This window comes from Panthera onca, chromosome B3 (genome assembly GCF_046562875.1).
Source record: "Panthera onca isolate mPanOnc1 chromosome B3, mPanOnc1 haplotype 2, whole genome shotgun sequence".
Classification (NCBI taxonomy): Eukaryota; Metazoa; Chordata; class Mammalia; order Carnivora; family Felidae; genus Panthera; species Panthera onca.
The window spans coordinates 144,453,686-144,476,151 of NC_138344.1; the positions used below are offsets into that span (position 1 = coordinate 144,453,686).

The following is a 22,466-nucleotide window of genomic DNA, read 5'->3' on the forward strand; positions in this document are numbered from 1 at the left end:
TGTTAATTATGTGCAGTGTGGTAGTTCCTTTGGTCTTTGTAAGCTTTAACCACTCTTTTAATTGGCTTTTTAATTTGTATGCAGTAAAATGAATACCCCACTTAAAGTGTACATTTGATGAGTTTGGACAAACGTGTGAATGTTTGCAGTCACCACTGACTTCGAGGATGCGGCACCGAGGGCTCCCACGGTACATCCTCTCTCATGCCTGGCTCTTTCCCTCTGTATTTTTCTAAGACTCGTCCATGCTGTGAGTCTCAGTGGTTTCACTCCTTCCCGTGGCTGGGAGTTTTGTAGTTGTTGGTGCGGGGAGGGCACACGGGAGGCACTCTGTTGTAGCTAGAGGTGGAAGTCATGTTCAATAGAGCTTATTTGTTTGTTTTAAATAATGTATAAGAGGGGCGCCTGGGTGGCTCAGTCGGTTGGGCAGCCGACTTCGGCTCAGGTCATGATCTCGCGGTCCGTGAGTTCGAGCCCCGCGTCAGGCTCTGTGCTGACAGCTCGGAGCCTGGAGCCTGCTTCTGATTCTGTGTCTCCCTCTCTCTCTGACCCTCCCCCGTTCATGCTCTGTCTCTCTCTGTCTCAAAAATAAATAAACGTTAAAAAAAAATTAAAAAAAAATTAAATTAAAAAAAAAATAAATAATGTATAAGAGATTTCTAAATTGAATGGTACTTTTCCCCCATGAGTTTAGGTTACATTGATCTTTTCTTTTTTTTTTTTTTGAGTTTATTTATTTATTTTGAGAGCGATAGAGACCACGTGAGCGGGGGCGGGGAGGGTGGGGTGGGCAGAGAAAGAGAGAATCCCAAGCAGGCTCTGTGCTGGCAGTGCAGAGCTGGATGTGGGGCTCAAACCCATGAACCGTGACCTCACGACCTGAGCTGAAACCAAGAGTTGGACACTTAACTGACTTGAGCCACCCAGACAATGGATCTGCATCGGTCTTAAAGCAGACAAACGGAAAGCTAGTCTTTCGATTACCCAACTGATCCTTTCATTTTAATGTCACGTTTATTGAAGTCCAGTTGACATACAGTGAAGTTCACTCCTGACAAATGTGTGGACAGCACCACAACTCAAGATATAGAACATTTTCTGTATCTCGGTGTAGAAATTCCTGGGTAGTCAGCGCTTCCTCCCCCCCCCCCAACGCCTGTTCTATCCTGCAAGCGATGGCCTGTGAATAGACTCCTGCGGCAGGCAGCCTGTTGGTGTGGCTCTTTCAGTCAGCAGGATGTACCTGAGATCCATCTGTGCTGCCTGTTGTCGAGAGTGTCGCGCTCTGTCGTTGACGAGCATCGTTGTGTGTGCCACACTTGGTTTTGCCATTTACCAGTGGGAGGACGACACGTAGGCTGCTTCCAGATTTTGGCAGTTTTAAATAAAACCACTTTTACCAGCCACATACAGGTTTTTGTGTGAGCATATGTATTTATTCATCTTGGATAAATACCTAGGAGTGGGTGCCAGATGGTGCGTTAGGTGTATGTTTAATTGTGTAATGGACTGCCAGCCTTTTTTCCAAAGCGGCTGCACCATTGTGTGTTTCCACCAGCAACATATAAAAGCTCACTTGTTTTACATCTTTGACAACACTTGTTATTGTCAGATGTCTTTGTGGGTTATTTTAGGCGTATAAAAAGGTGTGAGGTGGTATCTCACTGTGGGTTTGATTTGCGTTTCCCAGTGACTTATGATGTTGAGCATGCTTTTATCCATATTTCTTCGGAGAAAGCTTTATTTGGCCACTTTGCCCATTTTTAATCATTTTTTTTAACTTTTATTTATTACTGAGAGACAGAGACAGAGCATGAGCATGGGAGAGGCAGAGAGACGGGGAGACACAGAATCTGAAGCAGGCTGTCAGCACAGAGCCCAACAGAGGGGCTCAAACTCATGAACCGTGAGATCATGACCTGAGCCAAAGTCGGACGCTTAACCGACTGAACCACCCAGACGCCCCCACTTTGCCCATTTTTAAATTGGGTCGTCTGTTTTCTTATTATTGAGTTTTGAGAGATTTTTATATATTCTGGGAACAAGTCCTTTTTCAGATTTGCATATATTTTCTCCCAGTCTGTGGCTTATCTTTTTTGTTTCATGGATTGTGCTTTTGGTGTTGTATCTAAATAATCTTCGCCTGGGGCGCCTGGGTGGCTCAGTCAGTTAAGTGTCCGACTTCAGCCAGGTCATGATCTTGCGGTCCGTGAGTTCAAGCCCCGCGTCGGGCTCTGGGCTGACGGCTCAGAGCCTGGAGCCTGTTTCAGATTCTGTGTCTCCCTCTCTCTGACCCTCCCCCGTTCATGCTTTGTCTCTTTCTGTCTCAAAAATAAATAAACGTTAAAAAAAACAAAAACAAAAACAAAAACAAAAACAAAAAAAATAATCTTCGCCTGGTCTCAGGTTGTGCAAATTTTGCTGTTTTACACGTTTTATAGTTTCAGATTTTATATTTAGGCTTTTGATCCATTTTGAGTTAGTTTTGTATACAGTACAAAGTGCAGGCTTAAATGCTGGTTTTGCATTAGGAGTTGCATTATTCCAGTGCCATTGTTGAACATGTTCCCTATAGTATTCACGTTAATAATATTTATTGTAGTTCTTTTAATTTGGGTATTCTCTGGCACGTGGTCTTAAAAAGAGAATGCTAATGAGGGGCTTTAATAAATTTATACTATGCATTTTACAGTACTGGAGATTTGCTTAGTTTATATTCACCCTGTGCATTTTGTTAAAGGTCTCAGGATTCTGCCCTCCAAGAAAATCTTGCCATGATTGGATAGGACCCCCAGACAAACATTCAAACCTTCGACCTGTTCATTTTTACGTCCCCGAAAATGAATCACCATTGGAACAAAAGCTACGAAAATTAAGACAAGAAACACAAGAATGGAACCAACAGTTTTGGGCAAACCAGAATTTGACATTTTGTCGGGTAAGCTTTGATCTAAGGTCTGAATGAGAAAGAGGTACCACAAATGGCCACTTGGGGGTGCTAAATCCTTACTATTGGCCTTTCTTCTACTCTATCCTGACTTGGTCCCTCCCTCCCTCCTCTCTCCCTCAGCCTCCCTCCATCTCCCTCCCTTCTCTCTCTCATATGTATGCCTGTATGTAAATTAACGTATGCATATACTTTTTTATTTTTTTTTAAGTTTATTTATTTTGAGAGAGACAGACAGACCGAAAACCAGTGGGGGAGGTGCAGAGACAGGTGGGCACAGAAGATCCGAAGGGGCACAGAAGCCCTATTCAGGGCTTGAACTCACAAACTGTGAGATCACGACCTGAGCCGAAGTCAGACACTCAGCTGACTGTGCCACCCAGGTGCCCCCTGCATATAGTTTTTAATCTATATGTAACTGTACATAAACACTGATCATTCATAAAATCATAGATCTCAAGACTTCCAAGTAGTTTTACCTTAAAAGGAGTAGCAGAGCCAGAACTAGAATGTGTGTGTTTATGTTTATGAAATACGGGTTTTTGTGATGTGATTTCATTCTGAGAATTCGGAATTCTTAACAGCATATTCATAAATAAACTATATGAGAAAGAAGTAAAAATTCTCGAATCCAGAAGAAAAGCTTTATATGTCTATCCATTTGGGTAGGCTGTGTCACATGGACTGTCCTTATTCTGTGGATTTATAAACAGTTCATGAAACATCTTCTTTTGAAATCCCTACTTCAAGCATGGGACTTTTAACCAAATTCGGATGGCTTCACCCAGGTTTGGAGATGGGCCCAAGCAGACTCCCCCAGACACGTTGGGCCGTGTCCCACCCAAGGAAAATTCAGATGGCTTAGTCCAGGTTTGGAGATGGGCCCATGCAGACTCCCCAGACCACTCTGGGCTGTGTCCCACCCAAGGAAAATTCAGATGGCTTAGCCCAGGTTTGGAGATGGGCCCATGCAGATTCCCCCAGACCATGTTAGGCTGTGTCCCACCCAAGGAAAATTCAGATGGCTTAGTCCAGGTTTGGAGGTGGGCCCGTGCAGATTCCCCCAGACCATGTTAGGCTGTGTCCCACCCAAGGAAAATTCAGATGGCTTAGCCCAGGTTTGGAGATGGGCCCATGCAGACTCCCCAGACCACTCTGGGGTGTGTCCCACCCAAGGAAAATTCAGATGGCTTAGCCCAGGTTTGGAGGTGGGCCCGTGCAGACTCCCCCAGACCACTCTGGGCTGTGTCCCACCCAAGGAAAGATGGAAAGACGAAGAAAGAGCGTTCTGATAGTGGTCTTCTTTTAGGAAAAAGAAGAATTTATTCGCTCAAGACTAAAAGCTAAAGGCCTGGAACTGAGAACTGGATCAGGTTAGTTCATTTGTCCTTTTCCTCTTAACATGGTGTTTGTTTAACTGCATGAGAAGATAAAAAGAAAGGATTTCGGATGAAGGGGAGAAAGCTCTGGGGCAAGTCGTGATCTCCTTTGGGACAGGTGCTCTGAGGGGGTCCTCATACTCGTACATGGGACACATGTGTGCCTCCCTCCTGGTCTCTTTCCTCTCTTTGGGTGAGGTCATCCCTCTAACACTTTTAGGTCTTTCCGAGATCAATGACTTCCCTCTGACCTTTGGACTTCTGTCCCATAGTCCCCTGGCTTCTGCACCCTTTCTCCTGTACTAGCTGGACTTGCCAGATTCCTGACCTCAGGTCACGCCCACCAGCCTCCCAAAGCCCCTCCCCTTCCCATCTGTCTGCAGTCACCTCTTAAACGTTTTTCAGTGCTTTTGCCACTCCCTGTCCCCAGGCCCTTGTTACTTCTGTGCCTATTGTAGTAACTTTCTTATTGGTTCTTTGGCCTCCAATTTTTATTTTTTTAAAAATTTTTTTTTCAACGTTTTTTATTTATTTTTGGGACAGAGAGAGACAGAGCATGAACGGGGGAGGGGCAGAGAGAGGGAGACACAGAATCGGAAACAGGCTCCAGGCTCCGAGCCATCAGCCCAGAGCCTGACGCGGGGCTCGAACTCACGGACCGCGAGATCGTGACCTGGCTGAAGTCGGACGCTTAACCGACTGCGCCACCCAGGCGCCCCTGGCCTCCAATTTTTAAATCAGGGATGGGCAAGCTTTCTGTCAAGGCTAGATAGTAGGTAGACTAGTCCTTCTGGGCCAAATGGGGTCTCTGTCTCAGCTGTTCAGTTCTGCTGTTGAAGTGTGAAAGCAGACCTAGAAAATACGTAGACTGGGCACCTGGGTGGCTCAGTGGGTTAGTTGGGCTCCACGTTGTGTGTGGAGCCTGCTTGAGATTCTCTCTCTCCCTCTCTCTCTGCTCTTGGGCCTTGCTCTTTTAAGGAGAGGAAGGAAGAGAGAGAGAGAAAGAAAAAAAAAGAGAAAAGAAAAGAAAAGAAAAAAAAGAAAAACACATAGATTAATGGGCATGAATGTGTTCCAATAAAACTTTATTTACAGAAGCAGGGGCGGCTGGCCCGCAGGCTGTCGTTTGTCAGCTCCTGCCTCAGACTTATCCTTTGCAGTGTAGTCAGATTGTCCTGCCCCAGATGCACAATTGACGTTTGTGGCCGGCTTAGGTTTTTAGACTCGTGTGACTATGGAATGACAGCTGCGCTGTCTGGACTGAAGGCCTCCCCGGCCCCCGCCTGTCCCCTCTTTTACATCTTGTCCCCCATGCTGTGCGGCATGCCAGGGATGCTGGATGCACTCAGGTCCCTCTGCCTGCTGTGCTGCCTTTCCTGTTTTGGATAGAAGGTCTGGTGCCCAAAATGACCTTTAATCATTTTCTCTTGCTGTTGATGTGAGGTCCAAATAACTCGTCATAGTGTTTGTTAGACAGATGTCTGCTGTCAAAACATTCTGATGGAAAATCTGGAACCGTTGACCCCAAAAGCCACGTCTGTCCTTGGGCTAAAGCGCTGCCCCTCCCTTAGCCCCCGCTTGACTCCATTTGGGAGAAAGAGCTGGGAGGGTGGATGCCGGATGATGGGCTCTGCTGTTTTCCGACGGCTGCAGGGTCCCGTCAAGGTGCCATCGTGGAGGGCCGGAGCCAGCAGGAAAGGGTGCAGAGTCCTAACAATAAGCATAGCATAATTGCGCACAATTTCAGATGCTGACTGTATGCGCCAAGTCCTTTGCCTGTATCTGTTTTGTTTCCCACAATGACCCAGAGAAACGGGTCCCACTGCTTTTACCACCTTAGAGATGAGGAACCTGAGGGCAAGGTATTGAGCCAAAATTACACAGTAAGTGGAGGGCCTGGGTTCTGGCTTAGTGACTAGGGTTCCCGGGCCCATCTGATGTCACCGTGCCACAGTGGCTCTCAGCTCACCCTGTGCTGTCCCGGCCCTGCTGACGAGTGAGCGGGCCCTGGGCTGTGGTCACAGATGCTGCAGCCCTAAGGGAGGGGCACCAGCCTCGTGAGTCTCACCAGGATCAGGCAGGGTCAGGGAGGCTGTGGACATGCTTTGGAGATAACCACTCTCTTAACACGGGAAAGGTTGTTTTGAGTCCTGTTATTAATATCAGAGTTTCTCTTGCTGGTGTTTCTAAGAACTGAAAGGTTGGCCTTAAATCAGACTTTTAAATGAATTTGGTAATAAAACAGGAAGGAATGTATTGAGGACAGGACACATGAAGGGAGGTTCCCACTGTGTCAGCTAGTTAAACAGTTTCCAGGCTGCAGTGATGGAAACAGGGTGGGGGGGGGGGGGCGGTAACAGTCATGTCACCTCAGTGAGCCAGAATGCGTGCTGAACACGTGATTATAGGGGTCCCGCAGGACCGAGGGAGGAGGAGTTTGTTTAATAAATGTTAATGGAGATGGGGCACCTGGGTGGCTCAGTCGGTTAAGCGTCCGACTTCGGCTCAGGTCATGATTTCGCAGTCTGTGAGTTTGAGCCCCACATCAGGCTCTGTGCTGACAGCTCAGAGCCTGGAGCCAGCTTCTGATTCTGTGTCTCCCTCTCTCTCTGCCCCTCCTCTGCTCAAGCTCTGTCTCTCTCTATCTATCAAAAATAAATAAAATGTAAAAAATAAAATAAAATAAAAACGTTAATGAAGAAACTATTTTTGACTCGAGAGTAAATTTAGATTCATGACCCCTATAATACAAATATATTCCAAATGGATCAAAAAGCTAATTATTAAAAATCAATTAATTTAAAAAAACACCTGGGTGACTCAGTTGGTTAAAGTGTCTGACTCTTGATTTCGGCTCAGGTCATGATCTCATGGTTTGTGGTTTGAGTCCCACATACTGGGACCTCATAGTGGCCCTGTGCTGACAGGTTGGGAGTCTGTCTCTCTCCCTGTCTCTCTGCCTCTCCCCCTGCTCTCAAGATAAATAAATAAACATTTTTTAAAAATCAATTATTTGTGGATTAAGAGTTAAATACGTAGCTGCCAGTTGTAGAAGGTCTGATAGAACACAACTGAGTCTCCGTTGTCTAGAGGAATCGTTGTTCTTTAAGCTCGACAGTAAAGGTAGAAGGACAGGAGAACATGAAAACTGCCTTCTATATAAGCGAGGACTTCTTTCTTTGTTAAGATTTTATTTTTAGGCAGTCTGTACCCTCAGTCAACGTGGGGCTCGAACTCACAACCCCAAGATCAAGAGTTGTGTGCTCAATTGCAGGCGGTGTCTGGTAAAGCAGAGGGCTGGAACAAAGGGTCAGCATCCAGGAAACAGGTTAAGCATAAACAGCAGATGATAGAACAGAGGCGACAGGGGCAGTCTTTGTGAAGAGCGTTAACAGGGTTGTAGAAACAACACAATACCTGTAGGTGAGTAATGTGACTGCAGATTACGATGTGTATCAGAACAGCAACTGGGCATCATTTTGTGCTTGCTGAATTCAGGGGGTGCCTTCAGTGGTTACACCCCGTGCTGGTGGAGTTAGAGTTAATAGTCCAATACAGTGCTCGTAGGTGGTCCACGGCAGGGGAAATTTCCAGCCGTCTTTCCAGAGGATGCCCCTGTAGGCAGCACCCCTGCCAAGAAGCAGGGAAGTTTTGACCACAGGATATCTAAAAATGCATTCTAGAGGAAAACAGAAAAGGTAGCTGTAGGTTCCTTGCAGCATTATCTTTTAAAAAAGGGGGGAGTATATAATTCTAGTAATCGCGCACCGGGTAAGGCTAAGGTGGCCCACTCAGTGGATGTTCACTGGAATATTCTGCAGCAGTGTAGAAAAATTATTGAATTTCCAGTGCAAAAGCGGAATACCCTGATTTCAGCTCTGCTTGTCCCCAAATTGAGTCTCATTTGTAGGGCAGCAGTATGGTGGGAAGATTCTTGCCTCTAATTTCTTTTGTTGCTAAAGTGTTCATGCAGTGGGAAGAAGGCACGCCATAGAGATAGATTTACTTGCAGTCATAAACCCCCACGTGGTTTTTAGCAAATGTGTAACGAACTAGGTTACCCTACCTACCTTTCTTTGCTTAGTTTCATCCGGGCGCAGTAGCCCGCTGCGGTGTCGATAGACGTGGAAGCCGAGTTACTCAGCAGACATTTATGTGGCTTCTGCTTTATGCTGAGCTCTGGCTGTGGGGGGTTTGCACAAGACACCAAACCAGACCAGCAGCTGAAGCTGGCACCTGCCTGTCCTTAGAGCCCGGGGCTCCTGCTGTCCCGCCAGCGGTGGTGACAAGGGTGCGCTCCGTGCCAGGCCCCGTGTCACCCGTCACACCGGCTGCCACCCATTCTGTCTCAGAGCAGCCTCACGATGCGTGCTGTTCTGATCCACGTTCTAGATGAGAGAACCCACAGTCCTGGGCCGGCAGCCAGCGAGGGACAGAGCTCCGCGGGGCCGCTAACCGCTGCCGCTGGGGCGCCTCGTCGGGTCCTCACGTGGGGGTGCAGACAGATGTGCTGGGATGCTGACTCGAGCGTGCACACGTGCTGTCCCTCCAAGACCCATCGTTCAGAGGACACTAATGCTCTTGGGCCGGCCTGGGTGCTCCTCCTGCCTGAAGCCGGGGGCTCCTCCCTGGTCCCCTCACCACGCTCGAGCCCTGCCCACCCTCCTCCTGGCTCACTCTGTTCGGCCACATCTGTGCCTCTCCAGACCCTTTGTTTCCCTCTGTGCCGGTCCCCGGCTTCTGACCCATTCTCTTCCTTCTCTGCCTTGTGGGCTCCTACTCATCCTTTAAGACCCAGCCTACACGTCGCCTTCTCTGGGAGCCTTCGGCTACCCTCCCCTCCTCGGGCGGCTGGCTGTTCTCTTTCTTGTCCCACTTAGCATCTGGCCACGTGTTGATGCGAGGTAGCTGTCGAACTCCTTCTGTGTGCCACGCTAGGCACTGGGACCTCATACTGGATGAGACAGCTGTGGCCTTGCCCTCAGGGAGCGGACGTTCCAGTGTGGGCTGGGAGTGGGGCCAACAGACAGGTAGCCCTGTGAATACTAGGTCTCGGGGTCTGTCGTCGGCCCCTGGAAGAAAAACAACCGGGAATTGAGGGGGAGCGGGCATCTTAACAGGGCCTCACAGAGGCCTGTCTGAGGAGAGGACAGCTAGGAGAGATTTGAGAGAGAATCTTCTAGATGAGGGAAGAGACCCCAGATGGAGGATTTGAGGAGCTTCAGGAGGCTGGGTCAGAGGAGTGAGAACGAACATGTGGAAAATACTGCTGTTGACTCAGGCAGGTCCTTGGTTATGTTGTGGAAGGGACGTGTCCTTGTCCTCTGTGCGCCGACAGACACACGCTTGGACCATGCCATCTGAGTGCTTGCTTCCATGTCGTATGTGTCAAAGGTCAGCACCTTCCCTCCTGTTTCTGTGGAAACATGCCCTTGGGTTACCCTCCCAGCCCGTCTCCCCCAAACCCCGCTGGGGTTGCAGCATCGACCTCGGCTGTGCGGCCGGGAAACGTGGCCTCTGCCCGGAGGCGGCGTCTTCCAGGGGCAAGCGTGCTGAACCCGAGGTAGGAGCCCGAACGAGGGCCTCTCTACGCGTGCGAGAGCCCTGGGGGCAGAGGTCCGAGCGCCTGTTTGGGCTTCAAAGCCAGAGTGCCTTCACCTCCGAGCCATCACTGGGTGTCCTGAGACTGGCCTGTGGCCTGCTGTCTGGCCGCATTTCCCTTGGCAGGCTGGTTGCTGTCCTGTGTGGCCTTTTCAAACCTGGGGGGGATGGGGGAGCCCTGGGGGCCGGCGCCGCGGTCGGCATCTCCCACCACACAGGGAGGACCATGGAGGTGGCCGGGTTAGTCCCCGTGTGTCACCCGGTTGAGCGTGTGCTCCCCGACTCCCAGATGGACTGGTTAGGCCGGTACCTACCCCGGGCCAGGGTGGGAGGGTGCGCTGTTGAGCCAGGATGCGTTCAAGTTGGAAAGGAGTCCGTTTCCCCTCTACGGGTGGCTCACGTTTCTTGTTAGAAGCGTCAAGGCATTTGAGGGGACGTGACGAAGCGCGTCGCGGGCTGTGTATTGGGAGACGCACACCTGTGCTTGCCTCAGTCGTGACGAAATTGAGCCGTGGGGTCATGATCCGAGCCGAAGCTGGACACCTACTTGGCTGAGCCACCCGGGCACCCCTTTTCTTTTTCAAGATTGTGTTGGCTGATGGGTTTCTCTGCATTTTCGGATCTGCTCCTCAGTTTCTGCCAAAAAGCCAGCTGGGATTTTGATGGGGATTGTGTTGTATCTGTAGGTCAGCTTGGGCGTGCTGCCATCTCAGCAGTGTGCAGTCCTTAAAACCATGAACGTGGAATGTCTTTCCATTTGTTCAGGTCTTTTATTTCTTCATGTGTTTTCTAGTTTGCAGTGTGTAGGTCTTAACACTTCCTTTCAGATTTACTCCTAAGTCTTTTATTGTTTCTGGTGATATTGTAAATGGAATTCTTTTTTTTTTAATATATGTATATTTTTATTAAGTAAACTCTATGCACAACGTGGGGCTTCAACTCACAACCCCTAGATAAAGGGTTGCATGCTCTACTGACTGAGCCAGCCAGGCACCCCGGAAATTATTTTTTCTTGATTTCATTTTTGGATTGTTTATTGCTAGTGTATAGATAGAAAGATACAGTTGATGTTTGCATTTTGATCTTGCTGACCTCCTTTGTTAGATCAATAGTAGTTTGTGGGTCTCTTCTTCTTAAGTCTTAATGTTTAAGTTGAAATTAATTTTCAGGTCAGAAAGCAACATTAGATGCAGAAGAAATGGCTGACTTTTACAAGGAATTTTTAAGTAAAAATTTTCAGAAACACATGTGTTATAACAGGTAAGTGCTTACCTTTTTTCTAAAATTTTGAATATCATATTCATATTGGGTAGGATTATTTTCTTACCTGAATTTAGTGACGTTGATGTTTATGCTAAAGGTAGACGTTGCTGTAAACTTAGTTTTCGTACTTTTAAATACAATTGACGGCTTACAGTTATTTGCACGGCCACCCCATAACGGTTTGCACCCCTAGTGCTCTGACAGCAGGTTCTTTTTTCGAAGTTTATTTTACATTATTTAATTTATTTGTTTACTTGTCTGTTTGAGAGTGTGAGCAGGAGAGAGGGGCAATGGGGGGAGAGAACCTTAAGCAGCCTCCACCCCCAGCATGGAGCCCGACGCAGGACTTGATCCCACCACCCTGGGATCAAGACCTGAGCGGAAATCAAAAGTTGGACGCTCAACGGACTGAGCCACCCAGATGCCCCTCGACAGTTCTAAACAGCACTTTCCACTAAGGGGAACCTGGACTCCTTAGAGAAGCAGGTCTGCGGTGGGAACAGCACGTGACGAGGCAAGACACCTTGTGTCAAAGAGGAGGCCCAGAGACTGGCGGGGTCACGTGAGAACGGCACGGGGGCCTACTTGAGGGGCTCCCTGAGGCCAAGGGTGGGGCCGTTTCAGCCGCACAAAGGAAATGACCGTGGTGGATTAAAAGTACACCGAATCTGCAAAGACCTTTGCCGTCATAGCAAGGCCGAGGAGCTCAGTCCCCCCCGCACACTGCCAGTCAGCCAACTCGTTCTGCAAATTGATCGGTAAAAGAACCCAGAGAATTCACACCTTTCCTGCATCGACTGTTTCAGGGGAACCACATGAAGGAGCATTTTTCTTTGTAGGTCGGCAGCTGATGCAGAAGGAGCGGTGGAGTCGGAGAATTCACATTTTCCCAGGGAAATAATAGGTGTGGGCAGCGGTGACCCACAGCTGCGGAAACCAGCGGGCAGGAAGGCGGGCGGGGCTTTGCAGGGCGCGGGATGGGGTGACGGCCCCTCACCCCGTGTCTTCTCTTGCTGCGCACACTGGGCCAGCTGCCTCTGCACGATGCAGGACGAAGTATCGGGCAGCACCTGTGAGGCGTTCTTACCAGAACGCGGAGCCGAGTCTAGGCAGACCTCCGTACTTAGTACCAACCAGATCACAGGAAATATGTAAAGGGTGTATGAGTCGGGGGTGAGAGGGGTTCATAGAAGACCTCGTTTAAAATGATAGCCTGGCGGGGGACTCAGTCAAACATCTGACCCTTGATTTCAGCTCAGTTCATGATACCACCGTTGGTGAGTTCGAGCCCCGCATCCGGCTCCTTGCCGACAGCACGGAGCCTGCTTGGGATCCTCTCTCTCCCTCTCTCTGTGCCCTCCCCCCCCACTCTCAAAATAAATAGAAATAATAAAATAGAAGGTGACAGTGGCAGTGTCGGTCAGGCAGGGCAGGTGAGATCTAAAGGACGGTGGTGGTGGGTGAGGCTGGGCGGGCTCGAGAGACCGACCCTCAGACAGAGGAGTCTGGCGGCACGAGCACGTTGGCACTCCTGCGGTCCCGTGTTACTCTGAACCAGCTAGGTTATAACGTCAGGCCAGTGTGAGTTGTGATGTGGGCCCGAGCATGTGTGCTGGAGAGGAGAGGAGGACCAGAGAAGAGGGGACCAGCCCCACCCCAGGTCAGGTGGCAGGGGAGCGTCAGTGCCCCCTTCCGTGCCCACGCCACCCTGCCCCTGCCTTCCCCATGGAAACAGGGAGAGTTCAGTTTCCCTGCGCTTGGTCAGAGCGTCGGTGGAGTGGAATCTGGCTTTTCCTTAGTAACCTAAGAACTGCAGTCTCGATGGGGTACCGGTTTTCTCTTTCTGGAAGCCTTGTTTGTTTAGGGCACTGCTTCCCATTTATAACATCACTTAAGTGGATAGAAACGTGAGATCGTTCTCACGAGGAGGGAGATTGTCCCTTCAGCCAACACAGAGGCTCCAGAAAACGAGCATCCTTACCTCTTGCTGTCGCTTTTGAGCCCGTGGTCATTTTGCTTCCCTTTGTCCTGGACTCAGTAAGTCATTTGAGTCCAGTCTGGAATAGAAGTTCCGTGGTCACTCACGAGTTCATTTGGCTGAAAAGCATTGGTACTTATGGACATTTCAGCTTCCAAAGGCTTAGCATTGAGAGTCTGGAATGTGTGCCTTCTGTTGTGGAAACTTCCCAAGCTTTGCCCATTCAGCAGTGGGGTGAATTTGCAAGTTTTGTACAGTAACTCACAGGCAAGTGAGCCCGTGGCTGTTGGTGAACTCCACCCTAATATTTAGAGGAAGCCCTGGAATTCTCTATTTAGAGACACAGAAGCTCAGATTGTTTAGAAAAAGAGGATGTGGAGCTTTATGACGTTGGCACTTGTGATAGATTAACTTCTCCCGATGGAGTACTTTGCGCTTCTCCCGCAAATAAGGCCCCAAACCAGGACGGTCCCCACGGAGTCCTGCCACACTCAACGATTGTGGCTCCCCAGGAATGCCACGGACATCTTGAGGCCCCAGTCTCCTTTTCTGGAGTCTCTTAGCAAAAACCAGAGGAGGATTGCAGTGGAATGGGCAAAGGTGGGGGTTCACGTGCTGAGCCTTATTCTCTTGTGATAGCCTGGGGGGCCCTGATGAAAATCCAGGAGGAAGGAGGGAAGGCTTTTAGGGACAGGTTAGCTTTAATGAGGGCAGAAAAAGGAAGAGGCAGTGAGGAAAGGTGGGGATAGTCGGGAGGACTTGCCTTTTGGCCGGGAACTCCCCTCAGAAGCTGGGGTGCTGGTCCTCAGTTACTGGGGGCATCACATGTGCTCGTCTGGTTTCTCCACAGAGACTGGTACAAGCGTAATTTTGCCATCACCTTCTTCATGGGAAAAGTGGCCCTGGAGAGGGTTTGGAACAAGCTGAGACCAAAGCAAAGGAAGACCAGCACTTAGGAGCCCACCCTGACCCACCCAGTGGTGTCCCGAGTTTCCACCAGAAGCAGCTGCTTGAGCAGTTCATTTTACAAGGGCTCTGAAAACCTGTACGTGAACGGACGCCCGCACCTCCCCTGTGGGGCCCTTGGCTTGTGTCAGGACAGGGTGGATTGGGAGAACGGGGGTCCTGGTGAGCCGTAGGCCGTGTGACTCTCCCGACTGTGGATTCCAAGCCGGCCCTGGGTCACGGACATGATATTAAATAAAACCAATGTTTTCGTGTACTGTTTTCTGTGTTTTGAATTCTACCAATTTGAAGTAGAATAGTATAAAAATATTCGTGTACTTGATCTGCAAATTTGACTCCACTGACGGGAGTGATTTGGAAGCTGGCTGCCGAGTGAACCGAACCCCACCCTCACGTGACCAGCGGCCAGGGGTTGCTGGACAACCCCGGTCAGTGCTGACGGAATGCAGCTGTCCTGGGACACTTGCACCTGCGGACGTGAAAGCAGGCGCCGCTTCTGTGTCAGAGAGACGTCAGGTGACGGCAGAGGCACCTTCGGAGAACTTTCCTCCGTTTACCCCAGTGAGGTGGAGCCTCGGTTTCCTAAGTTTTCCTGAACACCTTGCTGCTGGACCACATCCCTTGTTTTCCAAATTCTTTTTAAATCAGCATTATTTAAAACAGGATTGCATGGGGGCACCTGGCTGGCTCAGTCTGTAGAGCATGTGACTCTTTTTTTTTTAATTTAGATCCAAGTCAGCATCTAGTGCAACCGTGATTTTAGGAGTAGATTCCTTAGTGCCCCTCCCCCACTTAGCCCATCCCCCCTCCCACAACCCCTCCAGCAACCCTCAGTTTGTTCTCCGTCTTTATGAGTCTCTTCTGTTTTGTCCCCCTCCCTGTTTTTATCTTATTTTTGTTTCCCTTCCCTTATGTTCACCTGTTTTGTCTCTTAAAGTCCTCATATGAGTGAAGTCCTATGATTTTTGTCTTTCTCTGACTCACTCTACTTAGCATAATACCCTCCAGTTCCATCCACGTAGTTGCAGATGGCCAGATTTCGTTCTTTTTGATTGTCGAGTAATACTCCATTGTATATATTTACCACTTCTTTATCCATTCATCCATCGATGGACATTTGGGCTCTTTCCATGCTTTGCCTGTTGTCAATAGTGCTGCTATAAACATGGGGGTGCATGTGTCCCTTCAAAGCAGCACACCTGCATCCCGTGGATAAATGCCTAGGAGTGCAATTGCTGGGTCGTAGGGTAGTTCTATTTTTAGTCTTTTGAGGAACCTCCACACTGTTTTCCACAGTGGCTGCACCAGCTTGCATTCCCGCCAGCGGTGCAAAAGAGATCCTCTTTCTCTGCATCCTCGCCAACATCTGTTGCTGCCTGAGTTGTTCACGTTAGCCATTCTGACAGGTGTGAGGTGGTATCTCATTGTGGTTTTGATTTGTATTTCCCTGATGATAAGTGATGTTGAGCAATTTTTCATGTGTCCGTTGGCCAGCTGGATGTCTTCTTTGAGCATGTGACTCTTGATCTTGGGGTTGTGAGTTTGAGCCCCACGTTGGGGGTAGAGTTTACCAGAAAATAAGATTACATATTATAAAGTGCCGAGGCTCTCTTTGTCTTCTCTCCTGGAGCCCTGTGACGTGGGGGAGTCACAGCCAGCAGGAGGGACACCTGCCGCGGCAACAGGGAGGTGGCCTTCAGAGCCAGGCCGCGTTAGGGAGTGTGTCCGCTGAGGGCAGATGGGGTGTCTGGACTTCACCGAAGCCGCTTGGCAGACAGTCTGTCACAGGGTGAGGCATGATAATACAGTCAGAAGCCTAGGTCTCTGTGGCTTCTAAGCTGCTGCCGGCAAAGACAGTTTGCACCGAGAAAACGCGGGAGGCAGAGGAAACATGGCACCCCCCCACCCGTGGAGGAGTGGGGGTCACGTGAGAGCCTCGCGGGCCTCGTGTCTGCCCAGGAGAGCGCTGCCCAGGTGTTCATGCTCCGTGCCCCGTTCGCCAGCTTCCTGTTAACAGGTCCCCGTGGGGTGGAGGGCACGCACCGAGCAGCGTGGACCTCGGGTGTCACAGAAGTAACATCACGTCGTTTCTTCACACCACACCTCTGCTCCGCTGGGATTCTCAGCCCGTGGCCGGCGTGGGTGGCACTGTGTGCGTGCTCAGACAGCCGGCAGGATTGGGGTCCCGTGTGAGCGAGTTTTTAGTTCTTCCTTTATCCCATCAAACTCACTGGCTGACCGTCAGGTTGTTTGCAGATCGTCTTTGCCCTAAATGCTGGGACATTGGAATAAACCGCAACTTGCAGTGGTATTGTTATGAATTATTTTTGCACATCAATTTTTTTTTAATTTTTAAAAATTATTTTATTTATGTATTTATTTTTAATATGTATTTTTTTTTTTGAGACAAAGAGACAGAGAGAAACAGCACGAGTGGCGGAGGGGCAAAGAGAGAGGGAGACACAGAATCTGAAGCAGGCTCTGGGCTCCAAGCTGTCAGCACAGAGCCCGACGCGGGGCCTGAACCCACGAACTGTAAGATCGTGACCTGAACCAAAGTTGGATGCTCAACCAACGAGCCCCCCAGGCGCCCCTGCTGGTTTTCTTGACATGCTCCTGGCTCCTAGAGGCGAGCCTCTTGAGGCTTCGAGGAACAGAAGCTTATTCAAATGAGCTCCGGGCACAGGTAGTGGGTAGGAAGTCAGATGTCTCCAGGGGCGCCTGGGTGGCTCAGTTGGTTAAGCGTCTGAATCTTGATTTCCACTCAGGTCATGATCTTGTGGTTCGTGAGTTCAAGCCTCACATTGGGCTCTGTATGGAGCCTGCTTGGGATTCTCTCTTTTCCTCTCTCTCTGCCACTTCCCTGTTTGCAATCTCTCTCTCAAATAAGTAAGTTTAAAAAAAATGATTTCCCGTCATAACCACATTCAAGTAAATTATTTTTGGGGACTTCAAATAATTATAGAATGAAGATTAGCTCAGGGACGTATTTTATACAGCTTTTCCTTGAAAATGTCTCTGATATATTTAATGTTTCTGTTTTCTGAGTTAAAAAATAAAATAAAATTGGGTCTCGTTCCCCCTCTGTGTGTTAGGTGCCGTTTGTAAGCATTCGTGTTTTGTGTTTTCGTTTGTTGGTTTGTTTTAAAGTTTATTTATTTTTAAGAGAGAGAGAGTGTATGCGTGCACACACGTAAGGGAGGGGCAGAGATAGAGAGAGAGAGAGGGAGGGAGAGAGAATCCCAAGCAGGTCCTGCACTGCCAGCACGAAGCCCGATGGGGGGCTCACACGTACAAACTGCGAGATCATGGCCTGAGCAGAAATCAAGAGTCAAATACTCAACGGACTGAGCCACCCAGGAGCCCTAGTGTTGTTTTTTTGTTTTTTTTTTTCAAAGATTTGATTTTTAAGTAATGTCTACACGTAACGTGGGGCTTGAACTTAAAACCCCAAGAACTTAAAACCTTAGATCTACCGACTAAGCCGGCAGGTGCCCCAACATTGGTCTTTTCATTGCTTGTGTTCATCCAAGAAAAGCAGATCCAGGTGTAGCCATCAGAAATGCAGGGGCCTCAGGGCTCAGTGACAACAGGAAGTCTGATCACGGTGTCGGTGTCGTTCCTTGTCTTGCTTCAGTCCTAACATATTGGGGAAGTCCGCCTCTGGGAGGGACAGCCAGGTGTCCTTAGGACATAATAGCACTGGAGTAGCATTCCAGAGCTGGCTTGTCTGCCTTGTGGCCCATCCCTCGGCCTCCGCTCCCTTGGCTGGGAGGATACACACCTGACACCCTGGCCGAGGTGGCCGGGTGGGTTTGGCGTGCATCTGGCCTCTCACAAGTGCTTGCTCAACTCGCAGTGACTAGTAAGGGTGTCCTTGAGCCAGCTCCTGGGCACCGTGGGGCCTCTGCAGGGGAAGGCGGAAAGCCAACTCCCACTGGGTTGGGAACGCCCCAGTCCAGAGTCTAAGTAGGAAATGCCTTTGGTTCCCTTTGGTTCCCTGCATGTCCCATAGCTGTCAACACGCAAGGGATCTTCAGGAATTGTCCACGCAGTATTAGGGTAAGAGAGGGCTCTCCTGAGCCGGTTTCAGCTCAGGTCGTGATCTCATGGTTTGTGGGTTCAAGCCCCAAGTTGGGCTCCACATTGACAGCACAGAGCCTACTTGGGATTCTCTCTCTCCATCTCTCTCTGCCCCTCCCCTGCTCCTGCACATACACAACACTCTCAAAATAAACTAAAACGACAACAACAACAAAAAGAGTTGCATGCTCCACTGACTGAGCTAGCCAGGCATCCCTGCTTTTTTCTGTTTTTAAATTTTATTTTTATTTTTATTTATGTATTTTACTTTTGAGAGAGAGAAAGAGCACGTGAGCAGGGAAGGGGCAGAAGGGGGGCGGGAGAGAGAATCTCAAGCCAACTCCCTGCTGTCAGCACAGAGCCCAACTCAGGGCTCGATCCCACAAACCCTGAGATCATGACCTGAGCCAAAATCAAGAGTCAGACCGACTGAGCCACCCAGGCGTCCCTTTGTTCCGTTTTTAAAAACAAAAGTAAAACACGATTAGCCATGTCCTGACACTTAACAAAGGTCTCTGGTTAGCAAATTAAAACTGTGCAGGAGGGCGTAGACTGCTACTCTTCATGGAGAGTCAGTTTCCCCAAAGGGAAGGCTGGGGGTTCTTGCTCACAAAGCCCATGTGACAGGGGTCCCAGTGGGGGCTGGGGGTTTGTGTCACAGCCAATTTCCCTCTCCGCCTAGCCGAGCCCGCCAGGCTGCTGCTGTCCCGCGAGATGCCCCCTCAGCAGTGCGGCCCCACGGCATGAGGCACATTCCCACTGTCACGCTCCTATCACCACCTTCTGTCTCCAACACTCTTTCCTCTCCCCAGCCGGAAGCTCTGTCCCCATTAAACACTAACTCTCATCCCCGTTTCCAGCCCCTGGCAGCCAGTCTTCTCCTTTCTGTCTCTGTGAATTGGAATACACCAGGGACTGCATGTGAATGAAATCATATGGTATTTGTTCCTTTGTTTATTTTTATTCTTTTTATTCTTTTTTTTTTTTTTTTTTAAGAAAGCTCTGTGCCCAATGTGGGGCTTGAACTCATGACCCTGAGATCAAGAGTTGCATGCCCTACTGACTGAGCCCGCCAGGTGCCCCTGGAACTGGGAATCCTCAAAAGTTCACGTGTGCTGCACCCTCGCAGCAAAGGGCACGTGATGGCGTTCCGTCTGGGGTTCTGTGAGGACAGCGGGGTCGTTCCTGCCACATCGATTCGACCTACTGCGTGCCAGGCCCCGCTCGAAGCACTGGGAATAGAGGAGCAGTGGAGGAGAGAGCCCTGTTGGGCCACCCACCCGTCTCGTGACCCCAGTGTCCTGTGCCCATGGTGGGGACTGCCATCCTCCTTGCCGGACAGCACCCCTTCTCAGACGTCCTGCTCACCCCACTGGTCTTCCAGGAAAGTAATTTCTTTCCTTTCATGCCATTGAAAACGAATTGATCAATCTTCCAAAAATGTGCAGGCTGCTTCAAGCTGCATTTGTAGCCACTGGCTATTGATTCGCAGTGATGATCGTCCACTTTGTCCTCAGTCAGTCCTAGGGTGGAAAAGTACAGGAAGAGCCCCTGGAGGAGGGGACGAGATGGAGGGATGAGGTCGGCAGATTTCCAGGGGCGGTTTCTGTCCAGGTATTTGGGGTTATACGTGCTCCCCCAGCCCCTGCACACACGCACCCAGAGATGAATTTGCCATCAAAACAGACCCACGGTTTGGTGCAGAGTGGAGATGAACGCACAGCCAGAGCTATGGGCAGTGGCACTGGCTCGTGGAAGGTTAGGTGGGCCATTTGCCAGAAGAACCAGTGGGCAGACAAGGTTTTTATTTTAGAGAGAAACCAGCACCCCGGCACGTCCTCAGCACGTCCCCAGGCCTGGCTGTGCTGCTGGGGACGTCCACCCTGGCGGGGACGTCTCTCAGAGCCACCCCTACAGCCCCAGCTCCTGCTCCGTGGCCGGAGTCCGTCCTTCCAGACGGCAGGTGGCACCTCCTCATGGGGCGCCTGGGTGGCTCATTGGGTTCAGCGTCGACTCTTCATCTGGGCTCAGGTTGTGGTCTCACGGTTTGTGGGATCGAGCCCCGCATCGGACTCTGCGTTGACAGTGCAGAGTCCGCTTGAGATTCTCTCTCCCTCTCCCTCTGCCCCTCCTCCACTCGTGCCCTCTCTCAAAATAAATAAACATTTAAAAAAGAAACAAGAAAGAAAGTGGTACCTCCCGTCAGCACAGGGTCCTGCTGCGTCTGGCTGAAAACCCCAGAATCTCGCCATCCGTTGGAGAGGCGCGGCCCGGAGTACGCGGCCTCCGGAGGGGCAGTTGTGTCTGTCTTTATCTCCGTCTTCCCCGCCCCCACCCCTGCCTCGTCTCACCGCCTGGCACGGTGGACCTGGGCCAGTAGATGTGCTGAGCGAGCACGGTTGTGGGCCCCGGCCCTTTTACCAAATAACGCTAACGGGAAGCGAGTGCTGCGGTCTGCCAGACATGGCTCCCAGAGCTTCCCTCACAGGGATTTGGGGCGCCCTTAGGATACCTCGAGGGGCCCTGGGGGGTGTCTCCACAGAGCACAGGGCCTCTGGCCAGCCCCCCCCCCCCCCCCCCCCCCCCCCCGCTGCAGTTCCAGCTGGCTCGGTCGGTGGAGCATATGACCCTGGACATCGAGCCCCACGTTGGGCATGGATCTTACTTTAAAAAAAAAACAATTTCTGGGGCCCCGGGGTGGCTCAGTTGGTTGAGCATCTGACTCTTGATTTTGGCTCAGGTCATGATCCCAGGGTCATGGGATCCAGCCCCCCTTGAAGCTCTTCACTGAGGATGGAGCTTGCTTAAGATTCTCTCTCTCTCCCTCTGCCCCCCCCCCCACTCGGTCGCTCTCTCTAAAATAAAAGAATTAAATAAATGTTTATCCATTTATTTGGAGGGGAGGAGACGGAGGGGCAGAAAGGGAGAGCAAGAATCCCAAGCAGGCTCCGCGCTGTCAGTGCCGAGCCCGACGTGGGGCTCAATCCCATGAACCGTGAGATCGTGACCTGAGCCAAAGTCAAGAGCTGGACGCTCAACTGACTGAGCCACCCAGGCGCAGTTTAAATAAGCATTTAAAAATAAATAAAACTTGCTGAAGAAACAGCAACAATATGTGTATATATATTACTAAAGTTAAGTTCACTTGCTTATCTTTACCTTATCTTTACTGTGGCGACTGGACCATTTTAAATGGCACCGCGGCTCGCATTGGTTTCCCACTGGCCGGTGCTGCTGCAGCCATCATGGGCCACAGAGGTCGCTGTGGTCCAAGGGAGGGCTGGGTGAGTGTGACCAGTGCAGAGAGCCATCACGGAGACCAGGCTGTACTGCTGGGATGGGCTCGGCCTCACAGAGGAGTGACATTCCAGCTGGGCCTTGGCGGGTGAGCTCATTTGCTTGTTCAGGAGGTCAGGTCAGTGAACATTTTCTGAGCAAGTCTCCCACCCCAGGCCCTGGCACCCACCATTCTGCTCCCTGTTTCTCCTACGAGTCTGACGACTCCACGGGCCTCACCAGCACGAGAAACATGGCCCTGGGCTCACCTTCCGGGAGCAGGTGATGCATCTGGCTCGTGTCGTCTACCCCCAAAACAGCACCTGCCAGGACGAGGCGAGGACAGTCCGCCTCCTTCCCCCTCCCCTCTCACAGGCTCCAGGATGCATCCACACTGAGAACAGAACGGTGTTTAACCCTTCCGCACTTCCTTTGCCTCATCTGTAAAATGGGGCATCAGCAGTCTGCCTCCGGGAGACGGGCTGACCATAGTGAGTGCTCCCAGAAGATGTGTCCCTGTCCTAACCCCTTGTACCCAGGACTGTGCCCCTGTTTGGAAACAGGGACTTTGCAGATGTAATTAAGGTTATCAGGGTGAGATCACCGTGGGTTTAGGAGAGGACCCTACATCCAAGAAAGGAGAAGGAGATTTGTGACACAGGCACACAAAAGGGAAGGCCATGTGACCATGAGAGAGGCCGGGCCGGTGCGTCTTCAAGCCCGGGGGCTCGAGCCACTATTGGGGTCTGGCCAGGGGCCTGCACACCCCTCCCTCGGAGCCCCACGGGGAACCAGCCCTGCCCACACCTCGGCGTCTGACTTCTGGCCTCCAGAACTGAAAGAGAATCTACTTCTGTTGTTTGGTACCCCCTGCCCCCACCTCGTTTGTGGTCACAGCAGCCCCAGCGAACATACTGTGGCAGCCTCCAGACTTAGCGCTAATGACAGCGGCAGGAGGCATGGAGCATTTTGG

General features: G+C 50.5%; 1 protein-coding gene across 3 annotated transcripts in view; it reads left to right on the plus strand.

Moving 5' to 3' along the window:
* COA8 (cytochrome c oxidase assembly factor 8) overlaps positions 1-19,708 on the plus strand; it is a 35,091-nt gene extending 15,383 nt beyond the window's left edge. Inside the window, exons 2-5 of one of the 3 annotated variants that reach the window (XM_060620875.3) lie at positions 2,741-2,938; positions 4,257-4,320; positions 11,097-11,187; positions 14,019-14,390. In XM_060620875.3, the coding sequence (XP_060476858.2) occupies positions 2,741-2,938; positions 4,257-4,320; positions 11,097-11,187; positions 14,019-14,124 (459 nt within the window). In that variant the 3' untranslated portion in view covers positions 14,125-14,390. Of the gene's footprint in view, positions 1-2,740; positions 2,939-4,256; positions 4,321-11,096; positions 11,188-12,029; positions 14,391-19,213 lie in introns of those variants that run through there. The other 2 variants (XM_060620877.3, XM_060620878.3) reach the window with 2 other exon arrangements.
* The last annotated feature ends 2,758 nt before the right edge of the window (positions 19,709-22,466 follow it).